A 20,402-nucleotide genomic window follows, 5' to 3' on the forward strand; every position below is an offset into this window, starting at 1 on the left:
GAACCCTATTGAATTTCTGACCCATTTTTTTCCCTCATAAATACAATAAAATTCCCCCATACTGGTCTGCATCTCAATTTCCTTCTCTCTCCAGGCTATTTTTTTTAAAATGTGTTTTACATAGTTACATTTCCCAAAGAAGTATGACAAGGTATACTACAAAAATAGCCAACATTAATCAAATAAGGACTTGGAATGCCAGCCCAGCAGCTTGGTGCATAGAATCTCATATGCTCCTCACACAGCCTACTGGGAGGTATCAGTGTACTCATTTCACAAAGCACTCGGAAGGCACAGGAAAGGTAACTGAGCTACCAAGGTCACTGCTGACAAGTGAAGTGAGAGAACTGAGATTCAAACCCCGGTAGGCCAGCTCAGACCCAGGCTCTTCACCATATCCGTCCACTCTGGGCCAAAGTCATCCTTCATCCACTAGCATTTATTCATTCAACAAATATTTATAGAGTACCCACTAGGTGCCAGGCCCTGTTCTAGGGACTAGGAATACAACTGTGAGCAAAGAGGCAAAGTCCCTGATCTCAGAGACCTTATATTCTAATGAGGGGGAAGAATAATAAAAACAAGTAAATACAGAATACATTAGACGGTGGCAATTGCCAAGGAGAAAGATTTAAGGGACTGGAGAGGACATTTTTGTAGCTATCACCCATACATGTGCTGTGCTGTGGTCAGGGAAAGCCTCAGTGAGAGGGTGACATTCGAGCAAAGGCCTGAAGGAAGAGAGAGGGTTGGCAATCTATCTGGGCCAAAACCATTCCAAGCAGAGTGAAAACCCAACACGAAGGTCCTGAGGCAAGAACCCAGAAGGAGCAAGAGCAAGGAGGCCAGTGTGGCTAGCTAGAACATCGTGAGGGTATGAGCAGAAGGAGGCTGAGGGGGACTGGGAGGCCAGCTCACAGGGAGCCTCACAGGCCATGGTGAGGACTTGGGATCTCGCTCTAGACAGGACAGGAGTCATCATCACAGGGTTTACATGGAAGAATGACATGATCTGATTTGCATTTTAAGTCACTCTGAGAAAGGGCCAAGTTCTGCATACTTTCTTAGAGGAGAACTAATTTACCGATGGATCAAGTGGAGATTAGAGTGAAGTCAAGAATGATTCCGAAGTTTTTGGCCTGAGCACTAGAAGGATGGAGTAGCCATTTAGGAGCTTTGAGGGAGGAGAATTAGGAGTTGAGGACAGAATCAGGAGTTTGGGTTTGGGGGCACCTGGGTGGCTCACTTAGTTAGACATCTGCCTTCAGCTCAGGCCATGATCCTAGGGTCCTGAGATCGAGTCCCACATAGGGTTCCCTGCTCAGAGGAGAACTTGCTTCTCCCTCTACCTCTGAAGCTCCCCCTGCTTGTGCTCTTTCTCTCTCTCAAATAAATAAAATCTATGGGGGGGGGGAGAGGAGTTTGTGTTTGGAACAGTTGAGCAGTTGGGTCTGAGATGCCTCTTAACAGTCCAAGTGAAGAAGCTATGGGGGCACTGGCATATGTAAGTCTGGAGTTGGAGGGAGACCCAGGCAGCCAGTTTGGTCTTGAAAGTCGGGGGGGGGAGTAGGCGAGATCACCAAAGACGAACAGAAAGTATAGGAAAGAGGTCCAAGGGCTTACCCCAGGGAACCCCTACATTTAAAGTTTCACAGAAAGATGAGAAGCCAGTGAAGGAGACTAAGAAGGAGCAGGCAGGGAGATAAATACAAAAGAAAGGAATTCCAGAAGCCCACCAAAGACAGGGTTTCGAGAACAGAGTGACCCTGGATGCCTGGGTGGCTCAGTGGGTTAAGCCTCTGCCTTAGGCTCAAGTCATGATCTCAGGGTCCTGGGACCGAGCCCCCACATTGGGCTCTGCTCAGCAGGGAGCCTGTTCTCAGGGTCCTGGGATCGAGTCCCGCATCGGGCTCTCTGCTCAGCAGGGAGACTGCTTCCCTCTATCTCTCTCTCTGCCTGCTTCTCCATCTACTTGTGATCTCGCTCTGTCAAATAAATAAATAAAATCTTTAAAAAAAATTTTTTTAAATCACCTGTGCAGCTTGCATTCTATCTCTAGGAGATAGTGCCAGTAGAGAGAATTCTCTTGTTGCAGTTTTGCTGTTAACAGGAGGCAGAGAACAGAAGCCACTGACCACAGGTGCCTATGTCAGTGATTAGCTTTTTCTATCCCGGACCATTTCACCTGGGCCAGATACCTCCACATGTGACCTACCCTATACATGCCTCTTAGGATCCATGGACTTTCAGGGGTTAGGGTGGACGATCAAATTGTTCTCTGTTTTGCTTTGAGAATGGTTACACCAGTGTCATTAGATACAAACATTCAATGAGCTATACATTTAAGATTTGTGCATTTTGCTCTAACTGAATTAAAAACAACTAGAAAAAAAAATTAAAAAAAAAATAAAAACAACTAGGAAAAGTCAGGATGAGATGTCTGTTTTGATTAAAAGTGCAGGAAGAATCGCAGCAATCTCGAGTTGCAGAGGACCCCCAAGACGGCGATCCCGGCCTCCAGGGACATACAGCGCTGACCTTGGGTCTGGAGGGCAGGTCTCCTGTCTCCTTGGACTTGAGCTGTAAAGCCAGCTTGATTCTTCACAGGGTTTAGAGCACCTGCTCTCTCTGGGAGCCCCCAGGGTACCCTCCAGAAAGAATGTCAAGCGTGGGAAAGGCTCTGCAGGGGGCCACTGTGGTGGCTCTGCCCAGGAGGCCATACCAACAATGGGGGGCAAAACCCCCTCCAGAGGTGAAGGTTGGCCACTCAGGGCTGGCAGTGCACTTCAGCTGAGAGAGGCTGGCCGGTGGAGAGCCTGCTGGATGCTGGACTGGCCATGGCCAGCCCCGAGGCCCCTTCCCTCCCCCAGACCCATCTGCTCATCTCTTTCCTCCACCCTGACAAAAGCAAAACCGGAGATCTCTCTCAACTTCCAATTAGTTTTTCAGATGAAATAACGATCCCTGGAACCCACTGTTCCTTGTGCTTTTCAAAGGGAATGCAATTATAAAGGAAAAAAACCATGGTGGCGACAATCCCTGCGCTTTAACACTAATGGCATTGTGAAAGACTTCACCCCTCCCTACAGAGGGGCTGGGAGCTTCTTGTTCCCATGGGGGTCCTGGTTTTTTTTCCCCCTAAAGAAATGCTCTAATCAATGGGGGACTTGTCACTTTTAACGATAATCCCTTTTGTTTGTATTAACTTCAAGTTCACAAAGAGGCTTCCCATCCATTGCTCCATTTGCTCCCTCCCACAGCCCTCTGGAGAAAGGGGTGCAGGGCTGGCCTAGCTGGCCTCAGGGAGGTTTGGGAGGTCAGGCACCCTGCTGGGTCCCACCGCACTGCACGGTGGTGTGGGGGTGTGGGGGTGTGGGGGAGTTGGGGGGGGGGTTGGGTGCAGCTGGGAACTGACTCCTGATTCCAGGACAGGGCTCTGGTGTGGTTTTAAGACTTAAGGTGCCTCAGTAAATTCAAGCTGGGATATCGAGTGAATTCAACAATCAAACGCTCGCCGTGGATGTAGTACAGACTGCTCACTGTGCTCCTCCCAACACACAGGAAGGAACAGTGAGGACCATATCTACGCTGATCCAACACTGAGTCAACGAGAAGGGTTGGGCACTTTGGTTGTTTGGGGCATGACCTCCTTTAATCCTTACAAAGCCCTTAGAGGTATTATCCCCATTTTTACTGATGGGAAACTTTACCCTGAGGGGTAAGGAGGGGAAAAGGAGAAAACCAAGCCCACATGATAGTTAAAGCAGTGAAAATAGGTTTCATTCAGGATGACTGTGATATGGGGAAAGAGACCTCAATATAGAACCAGGCTCAACTCTGAATACAGTGTGGGAAAGTGGGAATTCATAGCCAAGGGGAAGGGTGGAGATCGACGGTTGGAAGGAACTTCTGGCTAAATGGACCTGGACCTGTCGAGACCCTTGCTGAAGACAGGCCAGGGAGGTCAGATGTCACCTGAAGGGCAGTAGAAGTTTCCAGCTGAGTTGGAAAGACTTCAGATCAAAATCATTTCCACCCGCCAATTCAACAAATACTGTAAGAATTACCTGTATTTCAAAAGTTATCTAAATGTATTTATGATGTTTCAACCAATAAAATTAGAGGTGAAGAGCCAGAGTACGGAACTAGGGGCTAATGCGGGAAGGTGTCGAGCGCTGGGCCAAGCGCTCCAGATGCACGAAGCTCCTTTAGTTATACAGCGTGGGCAAGTTATTATCTCTCATCCACAGAAGAGGCTTAGAAAACTGCAGCCACTGCCCACATCCCTCAGCCTCAACCATCCTACCAAGTGTTGAGAGCAGGCTTGCCTGACACCGGAGTCTATCCATTAATACCACTATTCACTATGACTTCTCTACATAGTATTATACGCCCAGGTGATGGCAGTCCCCGCACAACTTCAAAAGGGGCATTCCTGAGACAGGTGTGTCTGAGTCTAAGAATACTCATGCGGTCAGCCTCCTTTTAAGACAATTCCTTCCCTTCCCCACTTCATGCCAAGCCCAAACTCTCAAGGCAAAAGCAGACGGGTCTTCAGATACCAACAGGACCCCTTTGCAGACAGAGGGTGCCCCCCGCTGCAGAAGAAAGGATGCTTGCTTTTCCAGGCAATTCGCAGTCCTGTTGGGCAAGAGGCAAGCAAGAAGGAACCATAGAAAAAGGCCTGGAGAAAGACCATGGCCCCGTGTCAGCAGTACTTCCCGACTAAGTCCTCCTGTTACATGCCCCCAAGCCCTAGAACAAACTCTCAGTCAAGCCTCTGTTTCTGTTATTCTCTTTACTCCAAAACAGATTAATTACAAATTTCAACTTTTCAAATGCAACACCTGGCGGCTAAGTTAGGATTATTCACAGCATCTGGCGAGGGCACCATGCCGAGGAATCGGAGTATCGGGGCTCACAGGTATCCACTCCATGTTGGGGGAAGAGAAAAACAACAAGCCAAAGTATAACCACAATTTCGACCTTTTCCTGTTTAAATAAAGTTTCTTCATTCCTCTTTACAAACTGTGAATTGTTCTTGACTCCTTTTCTTGATATTCATTTCGGCTTTCAGCACTTCCTTCCTTTTTCTGGCACTAGTGTGCTGTTCTGAAAGAAAATGGGGGAAAACACGGAATTACTCAAGGTTTCAATTCAGTTACAGTTCCTAACTGGTGACAACAGAGGGACCAAGGTCCTCTGCCTTCAGTAAGGCCCCACTTATACAGGAGTAATCATTTATCTATTAATTCTATTTATTTATGCCCCATCTCATTTCACAGGCAGTTGTGAGACAGCTAGTTCTAACTACAGCTGATGACAACGTAAGTAAAAAACAATGACACAAGCCTGACAACTAAGAAAGTGGCAAACGGAGCTCTGAGATGAGGGAATTCCAGGCACACCTCTCACAGTGCAAGGCCAAAAAGACAGTGTAAATTTCAAGTAGGGGAAGAAAAAGGAAAGCCTAAAGAACGTTCGTCTTTAATCTCCCAGACTCTGGGTCTGCCAAGCAGCGCAGGGCCTTTGCGAGCTTGTAAGACGGCATTCTGGCCATTCAGTACAAAAACCTGCACCACACTCCCGAATGGCTCCCGTCGAGTTCCTGCCCATGGTCAACCTCAGTATCTAAACCAAGAAAGCGACTCAAAAATGGGACTCAGTTCCCAGAAAAATTTTAAGAAGGGACTAAAACCTTTCAATCTCTTTATTCCTTCTTTCCCCACGGCTGCCCTTCCCTAGACTCGAAGAACGATGGGGAAACACAATCCAGACGGCCACCGTGCACCCAGGAGGACGAAGAAGCAAAAGAGTGTTTCGGCAGCTCTAGCAAGCACAGCACTGCCACACACGCCGTCCCGAGTGGGCCGTTACACCCAGTGGGGAGGGCGCCATGGTCTTACAGGATGTCAGGCTCCAAGCCAATGCGTCAGTAGTGCTGGGGGACATGCACAGGCACAGACTAACCCTGAGGGCTGAAGGGAGTGTCGTAATTCCTTGCCGACATCCAGAGGTTCCCAGGTACACTAACATGTGTGTGTTCTGAAATGTCTGTGTGGAAAGGACAGCATGCGTGTGAAGGAAGAGCTGAAAGGGGAGAGGCTCACAAGCCGCCATCTTGGCTAAGAAGTTATACCCTCTGCGGAGCCTCATCAAATCAATGTCTGTCCTCGGATCAAAAGTGGAGGCTTTCCTTTAAAATACTAGGTCCCAAACTCTGGAAGTCCCAAATGTCCCCATGATCAAGCAACTTTCCTTTCTCTTAAGCAGTGTGATTTGGGGTAGCAGCAGCGTGAGGGCAGACTATCTAAACAGCAAGAAAAAAAAATCAATCCAGAGTTATTTTAAACAATTAAAGAGCTCAATATTTAGCAGAAAGGACTAGTTCAAAAGCAAAATCTCAGGGCAACTCTAATTCAGGACAAAACCAACTGGGTATGTCAGGGAATGGGGGTGGGGACAAGGACTGACTACCCAGGGGAAGTTTCTCAAGTGTGGAAATAGGCTATGTCTTGACTGAAGTGGTATTTACATGACTGAGTAAATTTGTCCAGATTCACAGATTGTACACAAAAAGAGTGAATTTTACCAGATATAAATTATACCTCAATTAAACCACCAAAAACAAAACCAAGACAAATGTGCTGAGGATTAGCTATGCCAGCTTATGCTCACACATCAGTGAAAAGACTCCACATCCTATGCTTTTGTTGATCTTTCCGATTTGCAGAGAATTAAAAATTAGATGGCTCCGTTGCTTTGGCGGAGAAAGCCACTTCCAAGACAAGGGTTCAGCCTCCCTTCTCTTTGTTGTCCTAGGGCAGGTGTCAACAAATGATGCCACAAGGGCCAAATCCAGCCCACCACCTGTTTTTGTAAATTAAAGTTTAATGGGAGGCACCTGGGTGGCTCAGTCAGTTAAGCGAGTGACTCTTGGTTTCAGCTCAGGTCACAATCTCAGGGTCATGGGATCGAGCCCCAAATCGGGCTCCTCGCTCATCATGGAGTCTGCTTGTCCCTCTCCCTCCTCTTCTGCCCCTCTCCCAGCTCGTGCACACGCTCTCTCTCTCTCTCTCAAATAAATAAAATCTTTTGAAACAATAAAGTTTTATTGGAACACAGCCATACTCACTTGTTTACACAGTCTACAGCTGCTTTCGAAAAGCACTGGCAGAGCTGAGCAGCTGCAACAGAGGCCATATGGTCCGCAAAGCCCAAAAATACTATTTTTCCAGAAAACTTCTGCCGATCCCTAGTCCAGATGAGCGGCTCAATGAAGCACTCACTCTCCTTCCCTCCCTTCCCCTTGCCCCCACTTCCATCCTCACCCCAGGATTATACTTAGGAAATGGGTGATCTTTCACTTGGCATTTTAGCCACACAGGGAATAGCCCTGAACTATACCCTGAGTTTTAGGAACCAGCATTCTGATTCTGGCTTTGAGTTATGCCCAATAGTCCTTCATAATTCAGTCTCACCTAACCACATTGCTTGGCCCCACCAAAGATCAGTATTACAAAAAGGCCTAGAAACAGTGACAAGGTGTGCCAGGATTTGCCATGGGACTATAGTTTCACGAATTTAGGTGTTCTGAATGGGATCCCCATTCAAGAAGTCCAAGGTTGCATCTATGTTATCCTCAACTCTGCCCTCCTAAAAACACAGAGAAAGGGGCTGCTGTGTATAAAGTACCCCATGGACATAAGGGAGGTCCAGTCATAACCTGGTCCAACAAGTTGGAAAATGGCCCCAGAATTCAGCTATGGGTTGGGGAAGGTGGAGAGGAACAAGTGGGCTGAAAATCTGAAAAACAACTGACATGCATGAGGTGGGCAAGATGGGAAAGGGGCCCTGCTTCTGGGAGAAGTCCACCCTTCATTTTTACCGTAGTGTCCTATATTTTGCCAATCTACTGCTCTGCTCTGCAGCGATCCTGCCAAAGGAAAGAGGGTTTGAGAATCAAGAAAGGACAGTGGGAAGAGAAATAAGCTTGAGAAAAGAAATAGCAGCATATACCCAACCAGAGCTTCAATGATTTCCCAAGTGGCAGAGTTTGTTCTAGGGCTTACAAAGACAGCAACAGAAGAGTGGGCTCTAACTTTCTATATAAGCGGGGTGTGTGTGTGTGTGTGTGTGTGTGTGCGTGTGCGTGCGTGTGCGTGCTGGAGAGGGGATGAGAACCATGGTCTCTCCCTTCAGAAAAGGTACATAATTTTAGGATCCCAGATTAGGAACTCCTGCTAAGCAGACTCTAAATCTACCTCACCTTCCCCTTGATTCTGTTCATCTTGTGTGGGCAACTTCCAGGACAGAGAGAACTCCACAGAGTATAGCCTTTTGGCTCCCTGGGGCCTGGACTGGCTACTGCCAGGGAACAGGGCTCTGCTTAGAAAAAAAACAGCCGAATCCTGGACTCTTGCTCAGATGGACTGCAGAGCTGCCAAGCAAAGGCTGCTGGAGGGGCAGAGAAATAAAGCAGCTGCCGCGGCCAGTGCTAAGAAAAGCTCTGGCGGAACGTGGATGATTCAAGAAGTGAGGAAGCACATCGGGACGGGTCTCCATGGTGAGGCACTCAGGAAGTTCACGATGGAGCATGGAGCAGGGCGGAGCCCTGAAGCAGGGCTCCCCCCTGCTAGCAGTCTCTGAGAAAGCCTCTCTGATCTGACCAACTTAACTGGCAGCCGCGCTGGAGGGCACACTATTGAGTTCGATTCTTACAGCAAACATCTTGGAGAGGAGAAAGCAGGGCCCATCTGAAGCTGTTAACTTCCAAAGGTGAAAGCAACTCTGACCTTTTCTTATTGACCTTTACGCGGCTGAAATCACCCAAGTTCTAATAAAGTCAAATCAATGAGAAACACCTACGTGACATTTAAATTGGCCTCGCACCCAGGTTCGACAGTCAAGCTGCCAGTAAGCGGCTGCCGCTGCGCTAAGATCTGACCATCTGTGCAAACCTGACGTTGTCTGGCTGTCAGGGATGTGGCTGAGCAGGACTCCAGCTGGGGGGCCTCTTGGAACCTGCGGCAGCTTTGGGGTGAGGGTGGGGGTGGGAAGCGCACGGACCTCACACTGAGGAGGAAAAGCTCCGTGAGTCTGCTAGGGGTGATGGGGAGTCCCTCCCCGGGGCCTGGGAGGAGGGCAGCAGAGGAGTCTGTGTGGCAGGAGAGAACATTTTTATAGCAGCCAGCACATGACCAACAATCTTCTGTCCCACGTGTTCTAATCCATTTTAATCTTCATAAAGAAATTATTTTCTTCTCTTATTCCAATGTGTCAGGGCATAAATCACTGTGGTTTTAATATAATTAAAGCTGATCACCAAGGCCCTTTTTGGACTTAAAAGGCGGAATTAAGGTGTCACACTTGCCCCCAAGAATCCAAAACGTTCAGCCACAGTCACAAACCCTTGTTCAAAGAGCTGGGTGAGCAGAGCTGACAAAAATATTTCTAATCCCACTCGGGAGTCCCCCGCCCATCCTTAGCCTTACCTCTTGATTGCCTGCTGGGCCAGCATCCGATTGCCAGCCAGAAACGTCACACTGCCCAAGATGGCCAGGTACTTCAGGGTCTGGAACATGTTGAGCTGAGTCCAATAGACATACATGAGCCCCAGCATCGCTGAAGGAACAGACGTCATGACAGCCAGTTAAGTGAAACAGTGACAATGGCCTGGGGCAGAGGACAGTCAGGAACAGTACCTGCTGGATTCTGAAGAAGTCTCTCTTTCTAGACCACCTGGTTTTATTCCTTGTATCCAATGCCAGAAAATTAATAACTCAATACACTTACCTTGGCTACCAAAAAATCCAGAGGTGAAAATCAGAACTCAGCACCTCAGCTACGTTAACTATCTTGTTCCATGTTCCAGCTCACATCTATTTTATCGTAGGTTTTACTTTTATTTTTTTGTTTTGTTGTTTGGTTTTTTATTTTTTAACACGACTGTCTTATTATAGTCAGGATTCATTTTACTTTTCAAATTCTGAACAAAAGCATGCAGGATTAAATAAATGAATAATTTCCTTTCCATTGCAAAAAATGATTATGGGTATTTTGCCAGTGTGACTAGAAGGGAGGCGAGGAGTACTAGGGAGGGTTGGTGAAAAGGGCTCAGGTCTGGGCACGGGGAGCCTTGGGTTCAAGTCCAGGCTCTGCTCTTCCCAGTCACCTCCATTTCTCTGAGCTGACATTCTCTCACTTGTCAAACGGGGATCGTAATTCCTGCCCTAGGCACCCCCATCACGGTTGTGATGAAAATCAAATGAGGGAATGTGCACAAAAAGTTCTCTGGCAAAGAAAGTCACGCTTCTAAACAAATTTATATTCAGGTTTTGTTCTCAGTCTGACTCAGGAGGGCTATCACTCAAATCCAGTAACTGGGCTGGAGAGAAAGGTCACCCTGTCAATTTTGCCCAGAAGGATGACGGATGAACTACGGCAGGGGTTCTTAACCATCTCTGAGGTCATGAACCACTGTGAGAATCTGACCGAAGTTACGGACTCCCTCTTTCCCCAGAAAAACACAGACACATCTGTGGAGCCCCACAGACTCTGTACACAATTGACAAACACAGGATTACTCCTCAAAGAATCAACAAAATCAGAAAAGAATACTGAAGTCTCAGGGCGCCTGGGTGGCTTGTTTGGTTAAGCCTCTGCCTTTGGCTCAGGTCATGATCCCAGGGTCCCAGGATCGACTCCAGGGTCCTGGGATCAAGCCCAGCATCAGGCTCTCTGCTTAGTAGGAGCATCTGCTTCTCCCTCTCCCCCTGCTTGTGTGCGCTCTATCTCAAAAAAAATCTTTAAAAAATTAAAAAAAAAAAAAAAAAAAAAAGGATATTGAAGTCTCAGTGAAATGCAAGGCACCACAGACCCAAGAGGGTCAAACATCTCTGAAATGCTTAGCTGATTTGTGAATTTACTGTCTTGTTATGTTTAGGTATGGAGTTCTCAAGAGAACAATGCAGAACAGTGTGTCCAATTGTGGAAGAAACTGTTTTCTATTACTGTCCAGACGCAGCCGCCAGCAACCGTGAAGATCGATACGGTGGGGGAAAGATAACCTTTGGAAACTGCATTAACGCTCGTCATCCAGGAAGATGGCTCAGTGTAAAGATACGATAAGTGAGTAATCTCTGGAAATGAACAGAGCTATTAAGTAGGGGTAAATGGCCAGCCAACGGCAGCCTAGCACAATGAAACCCAATATAATGACAGCTGTTCTAAGCTGATGGACCAAACAGGTTTATCATCGTATCAACTGTCCTAAAAGGCCAGGAGGAAGAGGGAAATGTTATGCTATTAAGTCATTATAGTTAATAGGCCGTGGGTCTACTTAACAGGGCTTTCGTGTGGGCAGGCGAAATGTCAGAGGAGGTTAAATGGAATTAGCAGCCGGGGGAGCTTACCAGCATGTCCCAGGTGAAAGATGATTGTGCTTGGAGCAAAAGTGAAGTTGGAGACATTGGCACCAATCCGGATCCACTGAACAATGGGGAGAAATAAATTAAAAAGACGTTAGGACTTCAAACAGAAGACAACACATGCCACGTCAATGCTAATCCGATGAACAGCCCCAAGGGCTTAAAAGTTCATCCACACTTGAAGGACAGAAAATTTTTCCAAGTGACAACCACCCTATTGTAAGTCCTCAGGAAAAAATTGTTCCCTTTCCTCTTTAGAAAGGCATTCCGACACCTGCTTTCAAATGTGCATGGGTAACTCACACCTGAACATCCTTTATAATGACAGCAAACTTTTCTATTTTAAAGCAGGTGAGACCACGAGGCCGAAAGGTCAGAGACTGCATTTATGATGTAGTCACTGGCACTCAGCCTAATTCCTCTTAAATACGGGTAAGATAAGCCCCCTGGCAGCTGGCAGGGGGCACGCTCTTGCTCCAGGTTCTGTGCCTTTTAGAATTCTGATCACTCAAATATGAGAACAGGTGCCTACCCAATGTCAGGTTGCTGAAAGATCGTGCCATGCCTTCCAGATTTGGACTGACCAATAATTCCTCTACTTTAATCGATGAATGAATTAGGAACACAGGCAAGTAACCACCCAAAAGTAAGAGCTAATGAATTTTCCATGCAGTTCTCAATATTCTCTGAACTTTGAGGATATGCATCTTATAATTTTTAAAGAGAGACAAAAAAATTGGTAAAAAAAAAAACAAAAAAATTCAAACAGTACATTAAAGTATAAAAATTTCCTTCCTCTTTATTCCCTAAAAGGTCCTCTCCTGGGTGGTGACTGACACTAACAGATAATGCCTTTTTAAGGTTTTGTATCAAGAGGATCACACAAACATACTATCCTACCCCTGACCTGCTTCACTCAGTGAGGTATCATGGCAATCTTATATCAGCATGTAAATCTATCCATTCTTTTAATAAACTTGCATATTATCCCATTATATGATGAGAAATAATTTATTTAACACTAGTTTTGTATGCGGACTCTGGGCTGTTTATTTGTTTATAGTTTTAGGCTCCAAACACTGAAATCCACAGCCTCTGTACCCTGTTTTTATGCAGCTATCAGCATTGGGCCTTGCTTTTTTCACACTTGACCTCAGAACACTCCTACAGAGCATCCCAGTCTAGGTACTTTTATCATTTTTAGTGGCTGTTAGGTACTTTCTCATGCCCCCCTGTTAACGGATCAGTTTATTTGGCTGCTCCCCCACAGTGGGGAATTTTAGTTATTCTAAAATTTTTTGACCATTGGTTCAGGTCACAGCTGCTGGACCCCTTTGGAGCTCTGCTGAGGCCAGAGCACAAAGCCTCCTTTAGAACGACTACATCTGCTGAGTCTGGCGCCAGACACACACTGTCCATGCTAATTACAGCTACTCACCAGAGCAAAGAGCAGGAGCAAGGGCGAGAGGATCAGGGCAGTGAATGTATTGGACACCACCGTGGGGGGCCTCTTCTCAGGCTCTCGGAACAGGTGCTGCCGAAAGAAGACATACCAAGAATGTTGAAGAATGTGTCCTTCCCAGCAGGGGCTGCCACGTAGACTAGGCACCAAAATGCCAATGACACTCACGCAGAAATGCTTCCCAGAGGCTACACCCTCCTGGCAGTGACCAGACACCTGGCCTTTTGCCTCTTCACAATGCTAGCTTCTAATCCTAGAAGTCTTCTTCCAAACACACCAGTGCCAGCTCACTACTTGGTCAACCCTCTTTTTCCCCTCAAAGACTTATTGCCATTTAGAGGTTAGAAAATACAACCAATCTAGTGGCATCTGCCTAGTGTCAAAGAGGGTGCCTGTGGGGGAAAGGGGGAGACCTGGGTGGCTCGGTCGGTTACGCATTTGACTTCAGCTTAGGTCATGATCTCAGGGTCCTGGGATCGAGCCCTTTGTTGGGCTCCCCACTCAGCAGGGAGTCTGCTTATCCCTCTGCCCCTCCCCACACTCATGATCGATCTCTCTCTCTCAAATGAATTTTAAAAATCTTAAACAAAATAATACAAGAGGGTGCCCAGGTATATGGGCGGTTTAGGTAACAGATATCCAAGGTAGGACTCTAGATTTCATAATGCTTCTGGGTTTGATATGAAAGCTATCTGCTTTCATATGCTGCTGCCCCACTTAAGTTAAGTAACCTCACTCCCCTTTATAACTTAAAAGAGCCTCACTATGGATTTCCAACCATAACTCACCCCTTCTGCATCCAGCCCATGGCACTAAAGAAGCCCTAAATAAACTCTCTCCCCTCCTTGCTCTGTCTGATTTCTGGAATCGAACCAGAAAGCTGGGCAAGCATTGCTCTGATATTTCTTTGTTTTATTAGTTTGTCTTCCTGAGAAACTCTACTTGAAGATCTTTGGGAAGCTCATCTAGTGTCACCCAGCAAAAGCAGTGAGGGACTGGGAGTCCAGAGACTTCTATCCTGGCCCAAGTAAAGGGGCAAGTTGCTTCACTCTTTGCCTTAATTTCTAGCTGAAAAGTTGCGGGTGGGAGGTTGATGACCATCCCAGTTAGAACGAGGCTGTAAGGGCATCTAACTACACTTGGTAAGCTCTGACACAGGCAAATTTAATTTTTTTTCCCACTTTCTTCCAATGCATAGACCTCGTCTGCCTTTCCTCGCCAATGTCCAGCCAACCCAGCTCCATGAGGAGGCAGCCTCACCTGGGAGTCCTGCTCCCAAATTTTCGCCTCAGCTCCCCTTCGCGGCCGCCTATTCCACTCTACAACTCAGCCAGCGCCCTTCATCATCACGGTCCTACCTTCTACAATTTCAGTGCATTTTACAATCTTAAGTAATGCTATATCAACATTAGGAGAATTTCAAAAAAGAATCCTACTGTGACACTCTTTGGGCCCTTGTCCTTTCATTAGTGAAAAAGAAGTAAGTAGTCTGCCTAAAACACTTCAACATTAATTCATATGTGGTATAAACAATTTCCATGTTACTACAGTATGATCATTTCTCAGGACTGCATAAAGGCCACAGTGCGTCCACCTCCAATTTCTTAACCAGTGCCTCAAACTGCTTTAACAATTACTAGCTTTATTTTATGTTTATTTTGCAAAATGCTTTAGAAACTTTTTAAAGCCTTTCTTTCCTTTTTGTTTACTTTTTTTTTTTTTTTTAAGATTTTATTTATTTGACAGAGAGACACACACAGTGAGAGCAGAAACATAAGCAGGGGGAGTGGGAGAGGAGAAGCAGGCTTCCCACTGAGCAGGGAGCCCAATATGGGGCTTGATCCCAGGACCCTGGGATCATGACCAGAGCCAAAGACAGACGCTTAACGAATGAGCCACCTAGGTGTGCCTGGTTACCTATTTTGATCCTCACCACAGTCCTGAGCTGAGCTGGGCAGAGATGCTAAGTAGGTACAGGGACGGTGAATCTCTGGGGAAAGGACAGCCCTGTCCTCCTGCCCAGGTGAGTTTTCCACCGAGAGGCCCCAATAGCCCTGATTTCTGCAGGAGCAGAGGAAGAAAGCCAAACCCACCTGTGCTGTAGCTCTCAAGCAGCTAGCTTAAGGCTGAATCTTCTGATGCTTAGGAAACACAGCCTCTGATTTTGTGTCCAGCTATCTGCTTTCAGGGATGTGGACACTGGGCTCTGAGCCTGTTTCCTCAAGCTCTAGGATGGGACTGTATTTGTCCTAATTCACGGAATGGCAAAGCCCACACTAACATAGCATATGAACAGGCTCAAGAAGCAGCCAGAGCCACAGCCCAGGCATTTACTGCCCATTTCAGGTTTCCCCTCCGTGTTCAGTGCAGGAGCCCTTAGGCTTCTTATACCTGAATTTCCTGTTTGGGGGTGAAAAGGTTCTTGGACAGGACAGTCGATGGAGCATCTTCTTCAGGGAACTTGATGACCACGTCAGCCTAAAAAAAACAAGGGCAGTTTTGAAACGCACAGGGCAAGGAAGGGGTTGGAACTCGACACCGGGGTAGCACCCCTACCCACATCCGGGACCATCACTGAAAAAGCTGCAAGCGGTTCAATCACTTCTGATCCATTAGCTGACAAATTAGGGCAGTAAAAATTTCAAGAACAAAACAAGTATTTGTTGAAATGCTTTTTAGAGCAAGATTTCCAATTTTCTACTGGTCTGGTGACCCCACAGAGCTGCTTAATACAAAAATCCCAGCTGGTATTCAGGCTGTTACAGTTGCAATCAGAAACTGCTTGGTGTCCCTGGGAAGTGTGATTTAGTCACAGGGGGGAAAAAAAAGTGCTCTTGTACAAAAAACAGCCCAAAGTTCAGGAGAAAAAAAACTCTGACTACAACACAGAGATGTGGCTGCCCCTTCGACTTGCAGAGGGGAGTGTCCACCATTCACAGCCTGTGGATTGGCCTCTGCTACTTTTCCAACCTCCTCCTGCTCTGGACCAGACTCTTGTACTCCGGCAAAATGGACCCACTCAGGTCTCACCGAAAACACCTTCTGCGGGCTGTTCCCCAACAACCATTGCACAGCCCCCAGATACTATTCTGATAAACCTGCAATTCTTCAACCCTTAGCTCGAGTGTGGTCTTTCAAGTTTGTCTCTCATCACACCAAGCAAAGATGAGCTACGCATTAAGAAGCAGTATGTAAACTATATACAGCAGGCAAACGCTGGTTCATAGTTTACGAGTATCTTGCATATTCTCGAACTTACTATCCCAAACCATCCTCAATTATTACAACAATTCAAGTCTTACCCTCTCCCACCCCACCGTGAGGCTGTACCATAACTCAAAGACTGGGAACGTCACCTCTTACATCTATGGATTCCCCCATAGCATTTTGCTATAAAACGAAAACCTCCTTCAAGTGTAACTTTTCTAGAAATTCACGAGGGCAAATTTAGGCTCCATGCACTCAATCGGTCACTACTTATGGAGCACACCCTAAGTGCTGGGCCACATGCATACCCCTAAGACTTCTAGTGGAAAACAGCATGGCTCCTCACCTCACCAGGCCCATTTATTGCCCTGCACAGGTGAGGCTAGGGGAAAAGAGCGGTTTCTGTGGGGGGCATAGCCACCCTTGCCTAGGTCAAGGAGCATCTGGGCACATACCACATTCCAAAGAATTGGGTTCTTCAAAGTGGCATCTCCGATGATCAGATAGAGAGTGTAGGTGCCGGACGCGGAGTCAAATTCGATCTTTCTCTCAGAGGTATCCAGTTCAAACTTGTACACATTCTTGCTGTCTGGCTCAGCAACAAACACAACTTCTTGGCCAGTCTTCTGGTTATGGAGTCGGACGAATGTCTGGATGGAAGAGTACCACAGTCTTTAATCTGATCATTTCAAAACTCCCTCTGTGCCCAACACGAATGGACAAAGCAACAGACTGTTGGCTCTTTTGTCACAGTGGGAGCTCTGGGATCTGCCAGACCTGCCCAAGCCAGAGGAAGGAGTGGCCATCCCATTCTCATTACGAGCTCAGAGAGCAGAGCTCACTTTTTGTTAGTGTAAGAAATTTCACTCAGGGGTCCAGCCAATTCGCAACTACTTGGAGGCCGAATGCCCAGTTTGCGGATGATTTAAGCTCTTTGCTGCCGCTGCAATTCCTTCTTCCTGCCAGCCTTTTGGCCACTTTGCTGCCCAATTAACTTCTTCACCAGAGGGTAAAAAGAAGGGAAATGAGGTGGAACTGTAGGAGGCCTATTTTCAATTTCCTAGTGCCTCCAGCTCAAGATTTAGTGGAAGAGGCTCAGGGATTGATAGCAAGGCCGAGTTCTAACCGAGCGGAGCAGCCTGTGACACAGAGAGAGCCCAGGCTCTGAAGACAGGCAGTTTGGGTTCCACTGCTTATGAGGCGGGCACGTTACTTAACCTCCTCCGGCCTCGAGCTCTTCATCTTTGGTGTATCTGTGTCAAGATTCACAATGATGAATGCAAAGCATTTAGTGCCGGGCCTGGTAGAATGCTAGCGAGTCAACAAACAGTAGATGAAATTCTCGTCAGTGCGATGGTACAAGTCTAATCACCTTATCCTGCCAGTGGCATAAAATTTAAGGTTTCTGCACATTAGAACTGCAGCAAGATTTAACACCCACGCAGAGCTTTTCTCTCAGGTGTTTTAGAATAAAGAACTGAACAAGAAAGGTAGATTGGTTCCATTTAACAGATCATAAGGCATGAGGATTAAATGAGTTGCCATGGTCACAAAATTCAGCGGGGAATCCACGGGGAAAAAAAATGTAAATCTCATTTGTTACTTTACACCTGGGCAACAAAGAACGACAATCAGAGTATTTAGGGGAAAGGCCCAGAGATGTGAGGCATCCTGACTACGGCAGCCTTGGCCAAGAATGGGATTTAGGAGCCCGGATGCCTGATGTTCCTCCCGCTATAGCCAAGGGCAGGCGGCAGCCAGGCTTACCTGCAAAATGCCAGCTCTACCTGGGAGGTCTCTATGCCATGGTTCCAAAGTAGAATCTTAGGTGAGATAAGTATCCAGTTAAAGTTACACTTCCTCCCTAACTCTCCTCGTCCCAGCCCTAATCCCACCAATTTAGTCTCACGATTTCTTCTCCTCATTCTTTCTTCCCTGTGCTGTTTTGCTGACAAACGACATTCTGAAAAGGAGCTGGGAAATGCTAAGAGGCTGAAGTGCTTTGAGTCAGTGAGCCATGGCGAAGTGCCCTGCTGAGCTCTCTGGAGCTCTCTGGATCTGGGGGGTGGGGGTGGGGGTGAGGGGGACAGGGGAGAGAAGCGGAAAAGTGCCAGGGCAGTGGTCCTAGGGGCAGCCACTCTGGGTCCTGAGCACATGTGTATCAGCTGTAGCTATAAGGAACACAAAGCGAGTGGTGTCTGGGTGGCTCAGTCAGTTAAGTGTCTCCCTTCGGCTCAGATCATGATCCCAGGATCCTGGGATCAAGTCCCGCATCAGGCTCCCTATTCAGTGGGGAGTCTGCTTCTCCCTCTGCCTGCAGCTCCCCTTGCTTGTGCTTGTTCTCTGTCTCTTTCTCCCTTTCTCTCTGACAAATAAATGAATAAAATCTTAAAAAAAAAAAAGAAAAAGAAACAGCAAAAAAGTTTCCAAGTAAATCCACTTATGTCAGTCATCCGCTTTGAAGCTATCTATCGGCATGAACTTGAATCTGCTAGCTCTGCTCAAGTATCCCTACAAAGCACCTAAAACAAGGTCCCCAGGTCCCATGCTTTCCCATCTTGCAGCAAAATATTTACCTGAATTTCCCTTCATAATACTGCCATGGATGGGGAAGGGCCCCAGAGCAGTTATTCTCAATCAAGGGGGATGATAAGAGGTTGGGGAGATGGTGTCTAAGAAGACAAGGGGCCATACCAGATTCTCTGGGGAAAGGGTATGATTTGAAAATCTTTTAAACAATAATTATCATTATTTTATATATGGAAAACAAAAATGAAAGCAGTTGCTTTCATAATACAAAGTAGGCACAAGTTAAAAAAGGGCCATTCTTCAGATTTTCACAAACTCTGCTGCAGTCAAAACAAAGCACTTTGGCCTACTGCCTAGGTTTTCCTTTTCCAAAATTATTTCAATCTTTTTTGTTTTGTTTTCCCCCAGAAAGAAAAAAGCCTCAAATAAGTGCTAATCTGTTTTAAATACATCTTCTCGATACCAACTGATCTTTTTTTTTTTTTTTAAGGTTTTATTTGACAGAGAGATAAAGAGCACAAGAAGACAGAGTGGCAGGCAGGGGGAGAAGGAGAGGCAGGCTCTCCACTGAGCAGGAAACCTGATGCAGGGCCCGATCCCAGGACCCTGGATCATGACCCGAGCCAAAGGCAGCTGTTCAACCAACTGGCCACCCAGATGCCCCAGCAGTTGATCTTTTAAAAAGAACTGTGTCTTCCACATTCAGGGTTACAGCCAGTACATGAGGGGACAGTGTCATGTGGGAGAATGTGATGTACCATCAGGGTCCACAGTGAAGACCCAGAAGCAGGAATGTGGAGTGTATACGCCACACCAACAAGTCCAGCACGCGTTAATGGCATAGACCAACAGCACGCGTTAATGGCATAGACCAACGGAAGCACCTGGGCTTTGTCCTGACCTGGTGAGGGGTGAGTTCAGCACCGGTGTTCACATCTACCAGCTGGAAGAACAAAGCGAAGTTCTGGTGGCTGTCTGCAATGAATGTGCCCTTGGCTTTCGCTGGGTAGGTCACCCTGAAAGAGACATGTATACATCAAGTCTTCAGAGAGGATCTGCAAATATCTGAGAACAGAATAAAGAAGACAAACGGCGCTTCACTGCCTAACCCTCCCTCTCCCACTGGAACACTTTCCTGCTGTGGACAGACAGGAGGAGAGAAGCTGTCTGTGGCCGGAGGGCAAACCGCACTGAGAGAGCCAGGATGAGAAAAGCCCAGAAGAAACTCTCCCTGGGCTCTGGGGCAAGGCTATGCAGACACTCCAGGCGTTCACTTTAAGGACCTAAGGATGTCAGCTGCACCACGTCAGGCACCAGCGGGGCACACGCAGGCACGCAAGTGGAGTGGAGAGCCGGGCGGACAAGGCCGCAACTGCCACGAGAAGTCATCGCGGCGCTGATGTCGGCAGTTACATGCGAGCGAGGTTGGGACGTGAGGGAGTAGGAGATGCAAAACAAGCAGGGCACTTATTCTTTTTCTTTTTTTTTTGAATGCTGTTATTTTTTCCTGGACACGGTTTCAATGTATTTTTCCTGCCTGAAATTGGATTTTTTAAAGAGTCATTTTCTCAGAAGGCAGACCTGGTGAAAAAACTTTTCACAGCTCCCTCTTGGGATAGTAGGGGAAGATGGCCAGGGGAAAAACAAGGTCTTACACTTACGCTTTCTACTTACTTATTAGTAAAACCAACGCTTCACCCATATAGAGAATTAAACTTTGCAAAGCGCTCTCACAGATCTTATGTCAGTGGATTCTCAACAGTGCTCTCATTGTC

At 46.9% G+C, this 20,402-nt stretch overlaps 1 protein-coding gene across 2 annotated transcripts in view; it reads right to left on the reverse strand.

The window, feature by feature from the left end:
- Positions 1 to 4,783: 4,783 nt before the first annotated feature.
- Positions 4,784 to 20,402, reverse strand: part of RPN2 (ribophorin II) — a 55,867-nt gene continuing 40,248 nt past the window's right edge. The window contains exons 11-18 of one of the 2 annotated variants that reach the window (XM_044263065.1): positions 19,529 to 19,643; positions 16,554 to 16,748; positions 15,283 to 15,369; positions 12,868 to 12,963; positions 11,415 to 11,490; positions 9,495 to 9,624; positions 7,889 to 7,936; positions 4,784 to 5,112 (exon numbers count right to left, since the gene is read on the reverse strand). In XM_044263065.1, the coding sequence (XP_044119000.1) occupies positions 5,100 to 5,112; positions 7,889 to 7,936; positions 9,495 to 9,624; positions 11,415 to 11,490; positions 12,868 to 12,963; positions 15,283 to 15,369; positions 16,554 to 16,748; positions 19,529 to 19,643 (760 nt within the window). In that variant the 3' untranslated portion in view covers positions 4,784 to 5,099. The remainder of the gene's footprint in view (positions 5,113 to 7,888; positions 7,937 to 9,494; positions 9,625 to 11,414; positions 11,491 to 12,867; positions 12,964 to 15,282; positions 15,370 to 16,553; positions 16,749 to 19,528; positions 19,644 to 20,402) is intronic. The other variant, XM_044263066.1, reaches the window with a different exon arrangement.

The sequence above is a fragment of the Neovison vison genome, chromosome 8 (assembly GCF_020171115.1).
Source record: "Neovison vison isolate M4711 chromosome 8, ASM_NN_V1, whole genome shotgun sequence".
NCBI classification, from domain to species: Eukaryota; Metazoa; Chordata; class Mammalia; order Carnivora; family Mustelidae; genus Neogale; species Neogale vison.